The sequence below is a fragment of the Mytilus trossulus genome, chromosome 9 (assembly GCF_036588685.1).
Source record: "Mytilus trossulus isolate FHL-02 chromosome 9, PNRI_Mtr1.1.1.hap1, whole genome shotgun sequence".
NCBI lineage: Eukaryota > Metazoa > Mollusca > Bivalvia > Mytilida > Mytilidae > Mytilus > Mytilus trossulus.
This window is the reverse complement of record NC_086381.1, coordinates 64,835,137-64,858,288: the sequence shown is the minus strand read 5'-3', so window position 1 is coordinate 64,858,288 and position 23,152 is coordinate 64,835,137. Positions and strand designations below refer to the sequence as shown.

General features: G+C 31.7%; 1 protein-coding gene across 1 annotated transcript in view; it reads left to right on the top strand.

Moving 5' to 3' along the window:
• Positions 1-23,152, top strand: part of LOC134684854 (dynamin-binding protein-like) — a 41,751-nt gene that overhangs the window by 6,525 nt on the left and 12,074 nt on the right. The window contains exons 3-12 of the mRNA XM_063544165.1: positions 1,042-3,408; positions 11,844-11,911; positions 14,033-14,165; positions 14,736-14,980; positions 17,745-17,868; positions 18,704-18,795; positions 19,201-19,350; positions 20,328-20,433; positions 21,323-21,453; positions 21,905-22,009. Coding sequence (XP_063400235.1) covers positions 1,042-3,408; positions 11,844-11,911; positions 14,033-14,165; positions 14,736-14,980; positions 17,745-17,868; positions 18,704-18,795; positions 19,201-19,350; positions 20,328-20,433; positions 21,323-21,453; positions 21,905-22,009 — 3,521 coding nt within the window. The remainder of the gene's footprint in view (positions 1-1,041; positions 3,409-11,843; positions 11,912-14,032; positions 14,166-14,735; positions 14,981-17,744; positions 17,869-18,703; positions 18,796-19,200; positions 19,351-20,327; positions 20,434-21,322; positions 21,454-21,904; positions 22,010-23,152) is intronic.

Sequence of the window (23,152 nt, the reverse complement as noted above, 5' to 3'; positions counted from 1 at the left end):
TGTGATTATAACATTATGTCACATTTTTCGCAATAATAAAAACATCACAATAATTTCTGAATTTACATGTACAATAGTTCATGCTTAAACAAGATTTCTTTAAGTTTTTTGGAGATTTATATTTTAATTTTAGAACAGTTATTAATAATAAAAATTAAAGATCTTTATTCTTAGTACTATCATGACTAGCATGACTATAATAATTATTGTTGAAATGTTTAAAATCATGAACTCAAATTTTCTTATCTACCATGTCTACCTTTAAAGTTTAGTGATTATGCTATATTGTGATGTAATACCGAAAGAAGAAAACAATTATTTTATGGATAATTTGGAAAAAAGAAGAATGCTATGTATATATTTTCTAAAAAAAAAATACATTAGAGAAACAGTTTCCATCACCATTTAATATTTAACTGTTTACAGCAGTGCAACAAGACTGGTGTAAGGCAATTTGAGAACTCAGTCAAATTATTGAGTTTTAGCATTGTTTAGAGTTTTAGCCAAGGCTTTTTACAATTGGATGTTTAGAATATCTGGTATCAATGTAAAAGAGAGGCAATACCAGAGGGACATTCAAATTGATAAATCTAAAATAAACTGACAACCCGATGGCTAAAAAAGAAAAAGAAAAACAGACAAACAGGTGTACACAAAACATGTGAAAACACAAAAAAATTAAGACTTAGCAACACGAACCTCACCAAAAACTGTGAGAATATAAAAACATGCATAATTCATTATACTGTAAATTTAGAAATTATTGTGTGCATTTATTTTTGCAATATTGTCATTTTAGACTAAAATGGAATTTTAATTTTTGCAATACTTAGAAATATCTTGTTTAATTCATAAAAAAATGATTCAAAATGTGAGTTTAATTTATTGTGAGTATACCCCTGTTGCATTCATGGCATTTTTGCAATAATAAAAACATCCTAATAATTTCTGAATTTACAATAAGCAATTTCTAGCATTTAAAGACAGATAATGGATCATTATAATGAACATTAATCCAAAACTTTCTTGTCATGCTTATAGGAATGGTTATAGAGGGTACAGAAAGAATTGATGATAACTGGTGGAGGGGTAAAATTGGAACACAGTCTGGAATTTTTCCAACCACCCATGTCATAGAACTTGAAGTTCCCCAAGCTTTAAGAGATAGAGCTGCAAGTGTGCATTCTTCAGAGCCTATGTTTGCCCAAGCTCTGTGTGACTCGGCAGCTCAATTAGATGAAGAATTAGGCTTTCATGCAGGGGATATTGTCACGGTTACGGAAATTATTGATGACGACTGGTATTATGGAGAGCTTGGTGATAAAAAGGGCATTTTTTTGTCGTCTTGTGTTGAACTTATGCAAGATACATATGCATTGGCTGAGCATGCTGAGCACAACCAATCAAAAGAATCTTTACAAAATACTATAGACAATTCAAAACTATTAACAAGACAAACTGCTGTTGATCAGCCAGTTTCTTTAAGTAACCCTGACAAAGTACAAAAGATTGACATAAAGGGAGGTAATGTTGCTGATGTGAATGCAAACATTAGTAACCAAACTGAAAGTTATTCTGACTTTACCTCTGGACTTGATGAATCTTCTGAATATAACACACAATTTTCCTATACCAATGAGAATACAAGGAGTTTGGAATCTTCTATCTCACCATATGGAATGACACTTTTTTCTTTTGTCGGAGAGTCACCAAATGAATTATCCTTTAATGAAAATGAAATTGTTTATCTAATACAACATGTGGATGGGCAGTGGATCGAAGGACAAATTGATGATAAAATAGGAATATTTCCTGCAAATTTTGTATCCATTGTCGTGGATTGCCCGTATGCTTATGACATTGATCAAGATATAAATGAAACAGAAGAAATTGAAAGTATCGCAATGGGTATTGAAAATGAAAGCTCTCCTCAAAATTCTGTTACCATTGGTGATGGTTTTAGCCAAAGACTTAAAACTGAGATTGAATTGTCTCCCCTTGAACAATATGGTCTAGTTTTATATGACTTCACAGCAGAAGTTGATGGCGATTTATCAGTGTTTGCTGGAGAAACATTAGAAATTGTGAACAATGTGGATAGTAATTGGGTTCAAGCTAAAAATGACCATGGGAAAATTGGCATGATTCCAAAACAATTTTTAGACATTGTTGATGAGCCTCAAAATCTACCGCCATGTGATACCAAAATTATTTCAAGTAGTGATAGTGATTTTAGTTCAAAGAAATGTGATTCAAATATCTGTGATAAATCGGAACCAAAAAGTGTAGAAATTGATGCACAATTAAGTAAACCTAAAAAAAATGATGTAGGTCCAAAAAAAGAACCTTTACCTTCAGAGATTTACAAAATACCAACTTACACTCCATGCTCAAAAACTGGATCTTTTAGAAAGCCTTCTCTTCCCACGAAACCTAAACCAAGTCTTGCCCCAAAGCCTATTCTTAAACCAAAACCATTGAGTCCAAAACCTGTAAGTGTTTTAAAAAATAAATCTGGTCCGAGCAAAACAGTCAATAGTGCAACTACAATAACAACAACAACAGCAAAGGATGACCAGAGTCTAAATAAGTCTTCAGTAGAAAGATTCGTGACAGAAAATGAAGCTGCTAGTCAAATTCCAAAATCTAAGTCATCGACTGATGTATCTATTTTGAAAAATGGAACAAAAAATGAGGAAAATCGCATTTCTATTGACTGTTCAGCAGCTTTTGGCGAAATTGATTCAATCGTGAATACAGAAATGGAAAAAGAGATTAAAAAATCTTCCAACATTGATTTCAATGAATCTGGGGAAAACAGAATTGCCGAAATAAAAAACAAAAGAACTGTGTCTTTCAGCAAACCAAATCATATTGAAAATAAGAAGAGGCATTCTGTTAATTTTCCGTTATCTAATTTTCGTACCATGGATTGTGGTATGAATAAAAGAAGTAATAGACAATCATTGGCTATTCCACTAAAGCCGCAAATTGAACAAAAAAGTACCAAAGTTGGGTATTCAACATTTTTCACTGATTTTTCTTCAGAGGAAATTTCACCAGTGAAAGCTGTTCCAATGAGAAAACCACCCCCTCCTCCACAAAAAACAGAATCATTTGATTTCACTAGGAAACCGTCATTGCGGAAGCCACCACCTCCACGACCTTCAGTCCCTAAAGATAGACCTCTGTCTCCACCGAGACCTGAAGAAGGGCCTGTACCAACACAGAAATCTAAAAAGGCAGAGAAAACAAAGAAAAATCAAGAAAAGAGACCTAGACCACATATAACACCAACAAGGCCAGCACCACAGCGCCCAGTGCCTGGACAACCTGCCCGACGACCACCACCCAAACCACCTGTGTCTGATAATTTGATGTCGTTTAGTCCAACAAAAGAAGAGCCTGGTAAGTTGAATTTGTTTTGTAGTCCCTGCCCAGTGGAGGGTGTATTAAGTTGTATCCTTGTCCGTCTGTCAGTAAGTCCCAAAATAAGTCACTCTTTAGTTTGCCTCAACCAAATGTTGTGAAACTTATACATGAGAAACATGAATATGGATAGCCTCAGGTTGACGGAACATGCATAAATTTTAACATAAGTATCATAAAGTGGACTTCTAAAAGTATGGAACACCATTGGAGCCAAATAACGGTGTTTTGGGTACGCCCGTCATATGACGTTCACCGCATGGTAAGGGTTAACATGGTTAATAAACAAAAAATTATAAAATAATTTTTTGAGTGTTTTTCGGCTAATACGTGTATCTGGAGGCCTTACTAACCCATTCTGACCCAAAATCAGATGAAAAAACATTCAAATTTGAGCTAAAACTGGAAAAAAATGGGTTTCTACCATCAAGAGCCTTAACCCTTACCACAATGTACAATGTACTGTACCATGCTGAATTGTTTTCAGAAAATGTCTAATTTTCATTTATTTGCAAAAATATGCAAATTATATGCAAATGAGCTGAAGCCCTGTTGCTGTAGCATATATTGATTCCTTTAAATCTAATATAGGTGATCAAGGGGTGGGGTGGTCAGGGTGAGGAGGCGGGTTGGGTGGGCAAGAATTTGCCCCAAAGTTGGTCATCAGGTGCAAAAAGCCTCAATTTTGACGATTTTTCGTCCTTTCTCTTGACCCAGAAGACCCAGGGATGCTGGTAAAGGTATCCAGCTGTAGCCTGCATGTAGAGTGGACCCTAGATAACGAATTGACCCCAACAGTTGTTAGGTGAGTGTGAATCTGATCTTGTTTCAGCAGTCTACAGAAGGCCATTTAATAGACCAAAAATACGGAATTTCACAATTTTTTTCCGATTTTTGACCTCAAATGGACCTGAAACTGGAAGTAGTCGTTTCCTATGGGTATTTCAATAATAATAACGATCAGTAGTTATATGGCCGTGAGTTTGCACTATTTTTGCAAGTTTTATGCCTCTGAATTTCCTGTGTAAGTTACAGATGTGAAGCCCACCCCTCCAGAAAACTGAGTTTCAGCCAATTTCAATTTTCCAAGTCCGTATTTGTGCTAAAAATGCAACTTATACATGAGAAACATGAATATGGATAGCCTCAGGTTGACGGAACATGCATAAAGGAGTAGGTCCGGTAAGAGCCCTTTTTGGCCCCAAAATATAGCAGTTTTACAAAATTGTTAAAATGTAAACTTTTAGTTATTTATTGGATAGTAGAATGGTTCTGCTACATAAATATTGGCTGTTTTTAGGCATTACAATGCACATATGTTGAGTACTAGCACCATTAAGTCATGCTAAATTACTGAAATCATCGAAATTCAAGCATTTTAGTTAAGTTTTAGACGGTTTCCGTGAAAAACGAAAGTGGCCGCATTCGTGTTCATCCAAAATATTAAAACAGAAGTTGTATTTGGTGATAATACATAACATATATAAAGAATAAGGATGAACACGGATGCGGCCACTTTCATTTTTGACAAAAACCATCTGAAAAGTGACATTTTTTCGCATATTTGGTAGATTTTTCATATTTTAGCTTGAATCGGATCGTTTTTTATGACTAAATGAGTTAAAATCTTTCACAAAAAACAATTGAATCAAATGAAATAGACACTTAACTGTCTAAAAAGTGGTCAAAATCTTTCGTCAGATGAAACTGAAATTTGAGGCCAAAATCGGTCCTTACCGGACCTATACTCCTTTTAACATAAGTATCATAAAGTGGACTTCTAAAAGTATGGAATGCCATTGGAGCCAAATAACGGTGTTTTGGGTACGCCCGTCATATGACGGTCACCACATTGTAAGGGTTAAATATCTTCTATGGATCATATACATGACAATGCATGATATAAATGTACATGTACACTAATCATATGCCAACAAAAAAGGTTATAATGGATTTGTGAAATGTTCATGGTTTTAAAAAGAAGTTATTTCTATCTGTAAGTACAATTTTAAAGAAGAATAAAGCTAAGGGGATATAATTTCTTGTAAAAACTATTTTTAATTTTATAGTGTATAAAAATTAGCTATATATAGGCCTACAGCTGGCAATGCTGACTCTTTGAGTTATGAGGAAAGATACAATTTCCATCATGATGGTTCAATATGTTCATTCAACATAGTTCTAAATGTCTCTTTTTGTGGCCCAATCTTACAGGATCATATACAAATGATATATATCTGTTAATGGGGAGAATACTGGTTTATTTTTAAAAATATATATTATAACAGTAAATACTGATCTATATTGAAAAGGTGATAGAATAAACATGATAAAAGGTTTATGTTTCAAACTAAATTTGATCATGCATTAATGATACAATTATAATATGGGGTAGACAAAAAAAGTACAATGTACAAAATGTACATACATGTATGTCAACATGTAAACATGGGAAATGCATCTGTTATTGAGACAAATGTTGATTAAAAACAAAGATGAAGTGAGCAATATACATGAATCTTTAATGTCCAAGCTGTTATTCTTAAAAGATTCCTGGGTTTCATGAAAACGTTTTTTAGTAAGAAAGTATCAGATACTTTATTGTACTACATGTATTATTTGTCTGTTTGTCTTTTTCATTTTTAGCCATGGCGTTGTCAGTTTATTTTCGATTTATGAGTTTGACTGTCCCTCTGGTATCTTTCGTCCCTCTTTTGTACATTGTAGGTTGGAAAAGGGTAAACGTACATGTTTCAGAGACTCCAGCTTAAACTTCATGTCCATGAAATACAAATAAAACATAAAATAACAAACAAACACTCAAAAGAAAAGTTAAAATGGAAAGTCCTTTATCAAATTAATGCACATGATATACATGATATATGGAAAATCAAAAGCTCTTACAAATCAAACCAATGGAAAAACAACTATTAGATGTCTGACTTGCTACAATCGTTTCTTAATGTGTAAAAAGGGGGGGGGGGGGGGGGGGGGTTCAGAGGGGTGCTTGATCCCAAAATCCCGGGCTTAAAAACAGGAAATCCTGAAGTTCCTGAATTCAAATGAATTTAAATCCCGACATCCCGAAATTCAAAAAAAGAATTCCCAGATCCCGAAAGGGTCAATCCCGAAATCCCGAGCTTAAAAACACCGAGCCTGGTAAAGGTCCTATTCCCACCTCAAAAAGGGTGGATTAAACCTGGTTTTACAGCTAGCTATACATCTCGCAAAACAAATTTGTAATACAGCAACAAACTGAATAACAGGTTCCTGACATGGGACAGGCACAAACATAATGTGGCGGGGTTAAACAAGTTTGAAGACCCAAACCTCCCTCAAATATGGGACAGTGGTGTAACGGTGAAACATAAGAACAAACTATTAACATCAGTTGAAAAGGGCTTAACTCAGCAGATGCTTACAATCAAAAATACATCTAACAAAAGCACGAAAGTAGATGTGGATTTGTACTCCTATATATAGCTACATCCAAACAACAAAAAGACACTTAATATAAAAAAGAAGATGTTGTATGATTGCTAATGAGAAAACAAGACATCAAAATGTCACAGAAATTAACAACTATTGGTCACCGTACGGCCTTTAACAATGAGCATAGAATTCCATTAAATTGACAACAGTGAGTGAGCAAAACAAACAGACATAATAGGTAAAAATGTTATAAAATGTGATACAGTGCTGCAGTCAACATTGTGTTATCATGGTTATAATCTTAATCACCTTAAATTTGTCTAGAGATATCAAATATGCAACTGTAACAGACATACATGTAGTAAAATCTATCTTGACCTTAAATCATTTTATAAATGTTATAATTTAATCATAATATCATACATTCATAGTTATTCTCAGGACCAACAACATCAGTCATGTTGACCTGTCAGTTGTCACATTTTGTCATCATGGTCATCTGTTATTTGTGTCAGCATCTAAATTAACCTTATCAGATATCTTAAAGGTTACTGGACAACCACAGTTCCTGGTATATTTTTAATCATTGATTGTTAATTCGTCTTCTTTGTTGATATGTTACATGTGTTATGTTTTTTTTCTTATTAATCTTTATTTATTTATTTTTCCTGGAAGAAAAAAAAGGGGGGGGACAAAAGCATGTGTACTTTTTATGTAACAAAAACAAGTAAGAACCAATACATGCAATATCTATAGGAATCAGGTGATCATTACTGTCCTAATAATACTTCTGATTGATTGGTTGATTGCTTAATTAATTTTTCGATTGATGTCCAGTGACAACTATTTAATGCATATTCAGGACAGGGTTGTTCTTTTAGTCCCTCAGTATATTTTCATTGAAATTTGTTGTACTTTTCTTCAAAGTAAAAACTTGATAAATGATAAATTCAGCCTGAGGTGACATTAAACAGTTTATGTATTTAGTCCAAATATAAGTACATGTATAACATGTATAAAGTATTTATACCTTTAAACCAATTTACAATGTAGGTGTATTTTGCAAGGACGTACCTATGTTTGTAAATATATCTACATATAAGTAAAATCACATTTTATGCTATCATTTATCAAAAGGATTTATCAATCAAGGTAAAAGAAAATAGAGATATTAAAATACTATCAAGATTTTAAATACAAATGAACTATTTGTGTAATTTAAATCTATTTCTTTTTAATTGTGAATTAAACTGTTTGAATTTTATTTATAAATGTTGGACTAAGGATTTTAAATATTTTAACTATTTTAATTGCACCTGCTTACATTTTGTACTTGCATATGATTATATACATGTACACTTTAAAGTGAGATAAATTTGTCAATTTTATCTTTTATTTGATTTAAGTCAAGTTATGTTAAAACATAGATTCAGATGTATGTACTTATATCTATGTAAATATTGGTGAATTCTTCCTGCTTCGGTGACAAAATAACAATATTTGGAAATTTTTAATCAAGATTTCGAAAAAGTTTAATGACCATGATGAGGTACTTCAAATTTAACAATATAAAGGTTCCTCATTACTTTGACCTAGCAAGTTGACAGAGGGTTAAAAGTCTGTGGTTATAGATACACTTTAATACAGCTGGATGTTCACATATATATATTGGACTTATTTAGATATTTAGATAATAGAAAAAGAATTATTAATTGTTCTCTCAGCTTATGTGGTAGGTTATAGTTATATTTAGAAAATTACATGTTATTAAAATTCTATAAATAGAAGTCATTTTGGTATTCTGTTTTTGCTTTGACATTTTGAAATTGAAGAATTTGGTATCTGTACATCGATGTGTCCAGTGGGTCTGATCTTTATAATAACAGTTAACTGTCTGTTAAAGGATTAAGTTTGATAAGGTCCTATTTGGCACAGAATGTAAAGTTTAATGGTTAAAAATAAAAAGTGTTTCATGTTGAAGGATAATCTTAGATATTTTCTGAAAAACCTTATAACATGTTTAAAGAGTGATGATTTCTCGCTTCTCTACGAAAATGCCTGTACCAAGTCATGAATACGACAGTCTGATCTATTTGTCCTATTGGTTGATATAGTTTATTATGATTTTGATTTTGTCAAGTTTTTATAGACTCTCCCCCTCTTTTGCCCTCCCCCCTTTGTATGCCCCACCTACGATAGTAGAGGGGCATTATGTTTTCTGGTCTGTGCCTCCGTTCGTTCATCCGTTCATTCGTCCTGCTCCAGGTTAAAGTTTTTGGTCAAGGTAGTTTTTGATGAAGCTGAAGTCCAATCAAATAGAAACTTAGTACACTTGTTGCTTATGATATGATCTTTCTAATTTTAAAGCCAAATTAGGCATTTGACCCCAATTTCACGGTCCACTGAACATAGAAAATGAAAGTGGGAGTTTCAGGTTTAAGTTTTTGGTCAAGGTAGTTTTTGATGAAGCTGAAGTCCAATCAGATAGAAATTTAGTACACTTGTTGCTTATGATATGATCTTTCTAATTTTAAAGCCAAATTAGACATTTGATCCCAATTTCACGGTCCACTGAACATAGAAAATGAAAGTGCGAGTTTCAGGTTAAAGTTTTTGGTCAAGGTAGTTTTTGATGAAGCTGAAGTCCAATCAACTTGACACTTAGTACACTTGTTGCTTATGATATGATCTTTCTAATTTTAAAGCCAAATAAGACTTTTGACCCCAATTTCACGGTCCACTGAACATAGAAAATGAAAGTGGGAGTTTCAGGTTAAAGTTTTTGGTCAAGGTAGTTTTTGATGAAGCTGAAGTCCAATCAACTAGAAACTTAGTACACTTGTTGCTTATGATATGATCTTTCTAATTTTAAAGCCAAATAAGACTTTTGACCCCAATTTCACGGTCCACTGAACATAGAAAATGAAAGTGGGAGTTTCAGGTTAAAGTTTTTGGTCAAGGTAGTTTTTGATGAAGCTGAAGTCCAATCAACTAGAAACTTAGTACACTTGTTGCTTATGATATGATCTTTCTAATTTAAAGCCAAATTAGACATTTGACCCCAATTTCAAGGTCCACTGAACATAGAAAATGAAAGTGCGAGTTTCATGTTAAAGTTTTTGGTCAAGGTAGTTTTTGATGAAGTTGAAGACCTAACAACTTGAAACTTAGTACACATGTTCCATATGGTATGATCTTTCTAACTTTAATGCCAAATTAGATTTTTTACCCAATTTCACGGTAACATGGAAAATGATAGTGGGAGTGTGGCATCTGTGTACTTAGGACACATTCTTGTTTTTAATTAACCTTGGATTTTGATTTATTTGTTCATTCCTTAATGCACTGAAGTAGGCCAACAGTAAAGTTTATGGAGAAAGTTGACAAAAAAGAAAATAGTCTGGATTTTAACAGATGTGTTTAAATTAGTGTTTAAAGTGATGTTAAACACCAATAAATCTGTAAATCAATCCTTGAAAAAAAAATCTAACAAGTTAACTTACCAGTACAGGTATACAAATAAATATTACTTGAATCTTCAAGAAAATAAAAAATGACTTTATATAAGTATTACCCCTGGTTGAATTATTGTGCTTGACACACTACTTTGAATGTTTGATTTGCTTCAACTTGATTTTTCAAAAGGTTTGGAAAAAAATAAACAATTTCAAAATATACCCCAAATGTGATTCAGCAATGAATTATGCATGGTGATGTTAAGTGAATCACTGTAAAACATACAAATGACAGGGTAAACTGTTGAAAAAGTGTTTTAGCCATACGATATACTACTCTGTCATACATACATACATATATATATACATGTTAACAAACCTTTTTTTCTGTGACGTATTAAATTTATATTAAGATCCATTTTGTTACATCTTGTGATCAATTTTATTTGGCAATCACCAATGGCAGTCAGCAGGGTTAAAGAACATCAGTTGTTCGACCTGTTAGTCAAATGCGTTTTGTTTAAATATACTTTTTCACTTTTTTTGGTCTTTTGGAAAATGTTGTTTGTGCTGTTTTTAGACCCTTCTACAACGAAATTTGTTTGACATGCACACGTATAAAAATTGCAGTTTTTATCCAACGCAATCATAGGTTTGAACGTAGTTTTCAATTTAGACTCGTTTATATATTTTTTGTTTGGGCATGTATCATATTTTCCTCCGGTTCATATGATCCGTTCATCCTATATTGACTCTTAAATTCAAGAGTCAATCTTAAATTGAGAGTAAATTATATGGCCTTCCAAATACTGTTTCGATCCCTAACATCACTGAAGAGACATATATTGTTGAAATCTAGATCTGGTGTACTAAAGAAATATTGACACTGAATGTTTGTGGCACAACATTTTGGCCACAAGTTAACAAAACTTTTTTTCTGTGACGTATTAAATTTATATTAAGATCCATTTTGTTACATCTTGTGATCAATTTTATTTGGCAATCGCCAATGGCAGTCAGCAGGGTTAAAGAACATTAGTTGTTCGACCTGTTAGTCAAATGCGTTATGTTTAAATATACTTTTTCACTTTTTTTGGTCTTTTGAAAAATGTTGTTTGTGCTGTTTTTAGACCCTTCTACAACGAAATTTGTTTGACATGCACACATATAAAAATTGCGGTTTTTATCCAACGCAATCATAGGTTTGAACGTAGTTTTCAATTTAGACTGGTTTATATATGAGTATTACATGTACCTATGGAATGTACCTACAGTTTATATACTTGATTATGTAAGTAATATTTTCTGTCTCTAATTCGTAGCTGATTTTTAATTATGTAGCTCATGTCCACGATGTCCAAGAATGGATCCTGCAATATTTTGTTGTAGCTTATCCTGTTGTTCTCTACAATCATGTTAACCATGACAACCAGATGGGAAATTTTGTAGAGCACTTAGATATTAGATTTGCTATTTTTTACACTTATATGATAATTATATTAAGTTTTTACATTTTTATTGTTTCAGATGATACAAACTTTGAAATTATAGAAGATTTGAAACAAAGAATAAAAGAAGTGGAAACAGACCTAGAGGTAGAATTAAGATATAATTATCTCCCTTTGAGAGAAAGACTTAAGATAATTACCTCCCTTTGAGAAAAAGACTTAAGATAATTATCCCCCCTTCACATTTTTTTTGTTAAAGATCCATAGTGTCTGTTTGAACCTCCTGTTATTTATTTGTATATCTGAATATAAATATATAATTGTTGGCCATAGTATTCTATGATTTAAACTACAAAATGTGTATTGCTGAATTTTTAGATATTCATGGACAAAAAGAAAAAACATGCAAATCAAAATGTCACAGTGTCTGTGGTGAGGGATTTGGAACACAAATAACCTGTAGCATGTTTCTTTAATATTTTATTAATAGCACGTTTTAAAAATAAATATTTTCTTTGGCAATATTCTGTCCTTAATTTCATCATTTTTGGCTTGTCTGCATCAAAAGTCATGTGGTAGACAAGATGTATATACATGTAGTATATATTTGTTTAGGGGCCAGCTGAAGGACGCCTCTGGGTACGGGAATTTCTTGCTACATTGAAGACCTGTTGGTGACCTTCTGCTGTTGTTTTTTTCTTTGGTCGGGTTGTTGTCTCTTTGACACATTCCCCATTTCCATTCTCAATTTTAAGTGCTTAATAAATATTATTGTTTGCAACCTAAGCATTTCCAGTTGCAACTATAACAATTGACAAATAACATGAAAATCTTATCCCTAATAGCAGTCTGCTCAATATAAATTAATATTAATAGTGTAATTGCCAAAAGATGAGATCAAAGGACAACTTCAGGTCATTTTAGGCCTTCAATAATGGGCAACATTTATACAGTATTAGTAAGTTAGAAATGTGCTAGGCCGTACTTTGACCTATAATGGTTTACTTTTTTTTTAAATTGTTATTTGGATGTAGAGTTGTCTGATTGGCACTCACACCACATCTTCCTATATCTAGGATCACCAAATGTGAAACAATTTGAAGAGAAAACAAACAATCAAGTTAAATTTTCAGAATTGGGGATGTTTTTAAGTATTTGAATTGTTTGCAAGGATGGCAGGCCTTGAACTTATTCTGTAGCTGTCATGCTCCTACTAAATAATACAAATCAGGAGTTGTGGATTAAAAAAAATAGGACACTATTATCCTTCTCAAATTCAACCAATCAAAAAACATTATTTGGATTTCAAGGCTTAGCACAAATTTTGAAATCTCAGATACTGATACCCTACAACATGTAAAATAAACCTTCAGGATGAAATAAAATCATCAGTAAATACATTTTACTTGATTTTTCTTTTTTTTTTATGCCCCTCTACTTATGCCCCACCTACGATAGTAGAGGGGCATTATGTTTTCTGGTCTGTGTGTCCGTAGAAGATAGAAAATGATTATGCGAGTGGGGCATTCATGTATTGAGGACACATGCTTGTTTACTTATATATATGTATGATCTTCATTGTAAACTAATTGTATAACTTGTGAAAAATGGAATGAATAGGAATTCCATGAAAAGATCTCTTGACTTTTAGTAAGCATAGAACTCTCATGCAAAAAGCTGGAATAATGACCTAACATCATGCAAAAAAGTATAATAGCATGTAACTGTCTCAATCTCTTTCAAATGTTTATTTGTTCTATATTTATCCCTTCTTTCACCCTCAATTTGAACATGAGACGTTGAACTTTTGTTGTCTATTTTCTACATATTTATTTTTGTAAAGCAGTTTAATGTTTTAGCTTTGTCAATTTTTTTTTTCAAACACTATTCCTAATTCAATGCATGACTCATTTTGAATGTTTATTTTTTCAAATTCAGTATTACAAGACATTTTCCCTTAAATTTTTCATTTTTGATATCGTTTCTTATCACTAAAGACAATATTTTTTTTATATATAACTACACTCAGTTAACTATTAAAGATTATCATTGGCAAAAACTTTGCATTTAACATTGTGGTAGGCATATATGCATAGAAAACATGTAAGGTGATGAAAGAAAACCAATTTTATTAGCTATAGGTTAGTGTTTAAATAATGTATATTATCCATATTTATATAGTCAGGAAGATCTCAACCAATAAAAGTTACTTCCTGACAACCATATGCAGTCAAAACATTAATTGTGTATCTTTTCTGTTTTATATAGCGATACAAGAAGAATAAAGAAGAGTTAGAAATTCAGCACACAGAAGATGGAAACAGTTCAGAAGTTCATGACAATATAGAATTTTACATTGCTAACATTGAGGGGCTAACAAATGAGTTAGACAGTCTTAAAGGTATGAATAAAACAACGATATAGTTCATTTACTATTTATATTTTTCTATTTGCATAAAGAGAAAATAAATTTTATGAAGGTGAAGATGGAAATCAGTCCAATTTGGTGGCTCTTTGAATATTTCAAGTCAAATGTAAATGGTTAAATAAACCTACTGTTAATTACAGTCAAAATTACTGACAAAAAATAGGATAATTTTAACTTTTTCAAAAGACTTCTCTGAACTCAAAGGATTAATTACAACAAACTTAAATAAAAATGATGTCTTGCATAAAAAAAAAGAATTCAGGTAAAAATCCATAATATCTTGAAATCCGTAATGGAATGAGAACACCTGATGGCCAAAATGTCCAGAATGTCTTGTGCCTATATTTCATTTTTATCTATCAAAATTATTGATAAGTTTTAGGAGAAATTGTTTCGAAAAGAAAAAAAAATCACCATTTTTCACTGTTACCTAGCCAACTTTGTTAGGGTCAACAGGCAGGGTAAAAATTAAAGATAGTCAGCAATACATTAATTTTTGAAGAAAAAAACAATGAACTTTTTATTATTCCTTTATTTCCACAGAAAATCTTCACAAAGTTTTACCAAGCTCAGAACTGGATGAAGTAGCCAGAAAAATGGCTGAGGAAGAAAAAAAGAAAGAAGAAGAACAGAGAAAAGAAGAAGACAGAAAGAAAGCAGAGGAACAAAAGATAAAGAGAAGAGAAAAAAGAGAGAAGGTTATAGACGAGCTGATACAAACAGAAAGAGATTTCCTTCATGGACTACATCTGTGTATTGAGACTTTTGTTAGTCCAACAGCAGACAAGGTAAATTATTAATACACGAGGAAGTTCTGTTGCAATTAAGAGATAACTGTATTGTATTTGAAGCTTTAAGGACGTCCATCGGTGGTTTTACTGTCGCAGATTTAGTTTACCTGGCGACGCATAGCGGAGACAGGTAAATGGGTATTTGCGACAGTAAAACTACTGATGGACGTCCGCAAAGTTTCAAATACAATACAGTAATCTCTATTCTAATGCAAAACAAGTTCATAGTTAAAGGAGTATGTTCGATAAGGTCCTAAAATGGCCCCACTTTTTAGCGTAAATTTCAAATTCTGATTTATTTACCAATATCACGATAAATTATACCTAATACATTGACTAGATAGGATATAAGCCATCTATAATACTAAAATTACGAGGTCCAATTTGTCAGCCGTCATCGGGTAAAAACGACAAATCAAAGAATTCAACTCTATATATAACTAATATAGGACAATGGTGTAGATTAAAAATTACACCACTCCAGACCCTTTTGTTTTCCACATAATTTATATTGCCAATAATTAACAAGTTCCGGGTCTAATCCGATACCGATACCAATAGTATATTCACCTGTTAGCTATTACCTTATCTGTACGTTCCGCATTTGACAGGCGCACCACCAAACGATGTATTTAGGATTTTGCTATATACACGGGTCATAATCAAAGGGCTGACACTACTAGATTCAATCATTGTCAAATTGTTCCCTATTGTAGCTTTATTCAGCAATCAGCAAGACTTTCTAAGATAACTAATATAGGACAATGCTGTTGATTAAAAAATACCCCATTCCTGGATAGCCTGGACCTTTTGTTTTCCAAATAATTAATATTTCCAATAATTAATAAGTTTCAGGTCGACAGTTTCAAACAGAAAGATTTGAAAGCAGAGAAAACTGTGTATCTTATAATCGACATGACTTTATCAGATGACAATACCAATTACTAAAATAAGGCTTAGGCATAGTTATATACTTTAATTCAGTCACGGACCCGCGATATCACGGGTGTGTACTTGTTTTATTGAAAATTTCACATTTCTGCGTTTCATTATGACGTCACAAGTTGTACTCATATTGATTTTTCACGAAAAATCAATGAAAATGGGTAAATTTCCAGGAATTATTGGACAGGAAACACAGAGCGCATACGTCGACAACAAAGATCTTTTAAAATACTGTTTGTGAAGACATTTCACATGTCTTATTTGAATATTTAGCTTGTCGACGCCTGCGCTCTATGTTTCCTGGTCCTTTATTTGGTTGAAATCCAGCTGATTTTGTCAAATTTCACAAAAATCCCTTATCTTGACCTTTTTGGGATGTAAAAATCAACATGTTAGAATTAAACTTTGACAAAAACAGTTCTGTTTAACTTTCTCACATGTCTTTAAGGCAACTTAAAGCATTTATTATCTCGTAACTATGAACTTTATAATTGGGGCCAAATATGGCCCTTACCGAACTTACTCCTTTCCATCATTATTTCAGTGTAAAATCTTCATTAAAGAAATTACGTGAAAAGATGTTATCTTCTTTGGTCCCTACACTAGGTGACGTCATAGGTATGCTTCTGATGTCAAACATAAACACCGGGCATTTTCTGTGTTGCTTCAGAATGTAATGAAATTTGATAAAAAGAAGATATTAGGTGCAACATGTGAGTTTTTTGGCTTATTACTGTAAAAATTACATGTCAATACATTCAGCAATTCAAAATGTCAGCTTCCTTAGTTACAGACAAGGAGATAGAGAATTTTATGCTAACTGTCATCCAATCAGAAGCATTGATACAAAACAATTGCATTAGAACCTTAATTTTTTAGACCATTGAAATAGTAGGAGGGCATTATGCTTGGAATCTGTGTCTGTTTGTCTGTCTGTTTCGGGTTGGTTTTAGGTAGTGTATCTTGAAGTTTTATACGCTTTAACCTGATACATAGTACACATGTTCTTTTTAATGTAAAACATGTTAAAAATATACTGTATATTCAGAAATTGTTACGATGTTTTTATTTTTGCGAAATATGCGACAGGGTTTTAAAAGCAATAATTCAAACTCGCATTTTAAAAATTTTGATGAATCAAACAGGATTTTATTTTGATATCGCATAAATTAATTGAAATTGCATTTTAGTTCAATATGACAAAATCACAATAATGAATGCACACAATAATATCTGAATTTACAAATAAGGTTTTAACCAAATTATAAGGTTCACTGTGCGTTTTACTCAGCACAAAAATATTAAAATATCATTAAAGATGCCAAGCTTGTAATTAAATACTCAAGAACTGAGTTTCACCTGCTTAAAACTTATTAGTGGCATGCAAAACAAAATAATTTGAAAAACCAAATGAATTATGTTGTTGAAAGACCATAAACTTGAAAAAAGTTGGAAGATAACAAGCAAGTAACTATATAGTTGACATTCAAAATAAAAAACTGACTAAGCCATGGCAAAATAAAAATATCCACAAAACCGTACATAAAAGCCTAAACACTGAGCAACATTAACCACACCAAAAACAAGGGTTAAACTCAGATGGCCAAGAAGGGAAATATATGGCACCCATTGTGTAAATCAGATACAGATCCAATATATAAAGTCTCATTTATTCATTGATGCCACAATCATTGAAACCTAATAAGATGACAAGGTTTATACAGCATTGAACAGATGAAGATATGTGAGGACACAAACATGAAAGACAAGAGAAGAAAATAAAAGTATTTTATATGTTGATATTGTGATATTTCAGTGCCCTGATGTAGATGTAGAAGCAGTATTTGGTAACATAGAAGATGTGGCTGACGTCTCACAAAGACTCCTCACTTTGTTAGAGGATGCTGTTAATGGAAAGGATTTTGAAGATCAGTTATTAGGTATGGCGTTATGAGATTGTATGGGAATGCTGTTTGGATTTTTATACTAGATACCAGATACAAGACATATATACCAATACAGTTAAAGCATAGAGATACTTAAATTGGAGTAAAAAAATCGGCAGTATGATATTTTGTGTCAAAGAAAGTCACCCAATAATGATTATGTATGTATATCTTACAAATGATCTGGTGATCATGACTGTTAAGTTTGACACATGCTGAAACGAAAGTCTTTGCAAAAAGTAAAATCACAAAAATACTGAACACAGAGGAAAAATCAAAACGGAAAGTCCCCAACTAAATGACAAAACACATCAAGATTCTAATTAATGTCACCCATATTTTTGTTTTCATTTCAGATGGCCATATTTTAGTTTTTACAAGGAAACCAATATCTAACAATTATTTTATGATTATTTCACATACCAATGATACAGTTTTCAAGATGATTCAAATCTTGTCCATCTATGGACACCCATATTGTGACCTGTAGATGTAAAGTAAAAAGAAGTTTGGCCCAAACATTTCAGGTCCTTTAGACCGTTGGTTTTTCCGTTTGAATGGTTTTACACTAGTAATTTTGTGGCCTTTTATAGCTTGTTGTTCAATGTGAGCCAAGGCTCTGTGTTGAAGACTAATAATGGTTTACTTTTATGACTTGTTATTTGGATGCAGAGTTGTCTCATTGGCACCCACACGAAATCTTCCTATATCTATTTAGTTATAAATTATTATTCCGGAATTTGTGTTTTGTTGGCAGTAACATTAAACCAACACATATTTTTTTTTATACATATTGATACAATGCAATTTTTAACAATGTTTATTTCAGGATCTTGTTTTATCAAACTTAGTGAAGATATGAAGAATGCTTATGCCCCCTATTGTAGAAATCATGATGAAGTTATATCTATTCTTGAAAAGGTATGTTAAAAAAAATCTTTTGTTTTGTGAACATCATTTCTATATTCTCAATTTTGTCAAAGGCTGCTGCACAATTCTATGAAATTTTATTTTGTCTTTTCTTTATTTAGGTAACCAATTGGTGTTTTTGTCATTTTATTTTAGCTTGATACAGTTGAAATAGTCAATAAAGAAGTGAATAACAAACTGCTGAAGCAACAATTCCTAAATTTCATGTTGGTTGTATGATATTAATAAAATAATAATTATTACAATATTATGTTACAGTTTACAACATTGATGCCTCAAGACCAAAAAAACACAAAAAATGTATAAAATCATCATAAAACAATGCCAAAATTATGTTTATTATATCTTTATACCAAAACACAGAATTTTTATCATGCCTTTTTTTTTTTATTAAAGTACAGAGATGAGCCTTCAATCAAGCAGTATTTTACTGGAAAGTTGAATGAATTACGAGAACAAATTGTTGTATTTGACCTTGAAGCTTTACTAATCAAACCTGTACAGAGAATTCTCAAATACCCTCTGTTGCTCAATGAGCTGATTAAGGTATTTATAAATAGAGAAAGAAAGTGAGGATAGTATTCAAACAGAAACAAATTATCTCCCTTACACCACATTTAAATATGCCATTGGAAAATTTATTTGTATGGTTGAACGAGTTACAATAAAAAAAGTTTCAACAGATTGACAAGATATGAATTGAATTTGATTTTATATTAGAATGCATTTAAGAAAAAAGTATATTTGATTTATTGACAGTTCATTGCTTGAGAGTTAGTGTAAACCAACCAAATTTCTTGAATGATTTTTTTTCTACTTAAATATATAAAAGAAGATGTGGTGTGATTGCCAATGAGACAGCTATCCACAAAAGACCAAAATGACACAGACATTAACAACTATAGGTCACCCTACGGCCTTCAACAATGAGCAAAGCCCATACCGCATTGTCGGCTATAAAAGGCCCTGATAAGACAATGTAAAACAATTCAAACGAGAAAACTAACGGCCTTATTTATTAAAAAAATGAACGAAAAACAAATCAGGCTCCTGACTTAGGACAGGCACATACATAAATAATGTGGCAGGTTTAAACATGTTAGCGGTATCCCAACCCTCCCCTAACCTGGGACAGTGGTATAACAGTACATCATAAGAACAAAATATAAAAATCAGTTGAAAACCATGTTTAACCATATTTCCTCATTTTAATAACTACTTGACACATAAATTTGAAATTCATGACATTAAACACCATGAAGTAGGCAAGAAAGGGCTAACATGAAACATAGTTTTCACCAATACAAGTTAGTTTTCAGTATTTGTAGACTATACTAGCTAGTTACTCTTGAAAGTTTAAATTTATTCATAAAAATAACCTCATTTATTGGAAAATAGATATTAATTTTGATATATCCTTGGTGGATCCAAGGGGGGGAGGGGATTGGAATCCCCCCTTTTTTTGACCGATCAATGCATTTGAATGGGGACATTTCATTTTGTCTAAATAAATATTTTTATAGAGTACAGAAGACAGCCATGAAGACAAGTTGGAGGTTTTGAACGGTATTAACGCCATGACAGATGTGGCTGCCGCCATTAATGAATACAAACGTAGAAAAGATCTGGGTAAGATATTCGGGAATGAAATAGTTGTCCAAATATAAAAATAAGAAGCTGCCGTATGAATTCCATTTCAACAATTTTCTACGGATTTATTTATTTTTATGAGTAGCAAATTTTATGGATTGAGGAAAACTAACATTTTGATGGATGTTTGATTTTTAGACTTTGCCAAAATCTATTTTAAAAAATTAAAAAAAAAAGATCATGATAAAGATTCTATGTATTGGTATAAAGATATAATATAAATTTGCCTTTCATACAAGCAGATAGAATTTTTTAATTTTTTTAATATATTTAAATTTATGGTTCACCTGTATGCTCAATTTCCATGAGAAATAAAAATAAATCCATTGTATCCATCACAGACCAAATGAAGTAGATGTAAGCACTATATTATCGTGAATTGCATTTGGAAATCAACCAACCCTGCACTGTAAAACAAGCCATAAGAACTCTTGACATGACAGTACTGTAAATTCAGAAATTATTGCTAGGCTTTTATTATTGCGAATAATGCGACAGAGTTGTAAACGCAATAATTAAAACTCGCATTATGTTATATTTTAACTGAATTATGCATGACTTTTCTCAAAATCGTAAAAATTACAATCGCATTTAAAGATAGAAATGACAAAATCGCAATAATAAATGCACACCATAATTTCTGAATTTACAGTATACAAAACAATTCAAATGATTAAATCAGGCCTGATGTATGAAAATAACACAATAAGCAAAAAGGAAATATGATGTACAGCAACCTTCAATATGCCAAATCTCCTTATTTGGGAAAGGCACATATATAATTTATGATAGTTACTTTTCTCCTTATGTTTGCATTTATGTGTAATTTGTATATAATTATTTACTTTTGTTTTTGTTTCTAAAATAGTTTTCAAATATAAGAGGGAAACAGACCAATCACTTGGTGATATGTTGGGCAAGCTTACTTTACACACTTTGAAAAAGAAAGGAAGTCGGTTTAAAGGGAGACTATCCACTAATCTTGGAATTTCTCCACAGGTGAATAATTTCTCCTTAACAAATATGAAAAAGTTATTTTTTTATGATGTGTCACACATTGCTTGCATTGAAAGTATGGTATAGTTATATAAAATGTAGGGGGAAAGTACATAAGAGAGAATCAAATTTAAAAAATCAGAAAGAAAAAAACAGATAAACTGAAAGAATCATAGAAAAGGACAAAACAAAGAAGTCAAAAACATAATTGTATGAATGTTTTCTTTACTTGAAATAATGCTCATGAATTTTGACTTAATAAAAAAAAAATCTTTTGAAAAAACAGGGATGATAAGTGTACTTTTGTTTTCGATGATGTTGATTGAAAAAGAGATATCTTTAAAATGTCAAATACAAAATTGATTTTTTGTCACATCTCTTGAATTTCAGGTAGGAGTTTTGGGGCAGATCCATTTTATTCCTTGTTTTTATTTATATTTTGTTCATATTTTAGACCAAAGATGAAGATTTTGACAAGGAGGAAATAAAGTTTAGAGAAATGGAGAAAACTGTCAAAATATTTACAAAGGACGTACAGACTTACATGGATAGTTTACAGGTATGTTTACCTTTGATGTCAAAATTGTTTATGGACAAAAAAATATAAGCACCTTCATTTTAAAAAAAAAATTACACAATGCAGACCAACAAAATATTTTATTTTAAAGGGGCACTAGCTGTCAAATTCATGGTCACCGATTTGACTCAAATTCTCATATTTGATTTATAACAATGTAAAACATTTATCCAAACTATCAAAAGTCTAAAATAAACAATTTACAGAGCATGGGGTAGATAATATATAGGTTCGTTTCGTGTGTATTTTAGTCCAGATACCATCTAATTAACTATCGATTTGAACTCAGATGACCATATAAGCGATGTCAACATAAAAAAAGATATGAATAGATTAAATATGTTAAACCAACATGTGGAATTGGATTTTTATAGGTCTGTTTGATTTTATTTTATAGATTCAACATATATGTTTCTCATTGTTTTCAACTGTATAAGAATGATTTCATATGGATCGATTAAGAAATCAAATGGTTTACCGTAGTTTCACTTTCATTGTTGACATTCTTTTTCTTTAAAAATAACCAGTACATGTACAATGCATGCGTTGTCAATCTCTAGCTAGGGGTTAAACTGAAGTTCACATGAATACGGATTTAATGAGGTCGACTGATTTACTTGCAAGTGAATTAGCAAATATCAATGTTTCTTTGCTTGATTTGACAAAATTGAACTATTTTGGCTGCTAAAAGCGAATTATTATTTCACTATTTCACTTTCATTATTGATTTAACAAAAAAAATCTTACTTTAGATTTTTTATATATCTCGTAGCTAGTACCCCTTTAAGAACAATGCAATATTTTTACACTTATTTAAACCAATTGAATGTGCCATTTTGACTTAGAGATCAAAATAAAAACAAGAAGATTGCCAATGAGACAGCTCTCTACAGGAGACAAAATGACACAGAAATTAACAACTATATGTCACAATATGGCCTTCAACAATAAGAAAAAACCTTACGCCATGGTCAGCTATCATAACCTAATGTTGACCCACATATATATTATAAATTTTGTTTTAATTCTCTGAACTTATGAAATTTCTAAAAAGTTATGAAGAAATCAAAAAGTTCAACAGTTGTTTTGAAATTTTCTTGTGAATGTACACAAAATTTGGTAAAA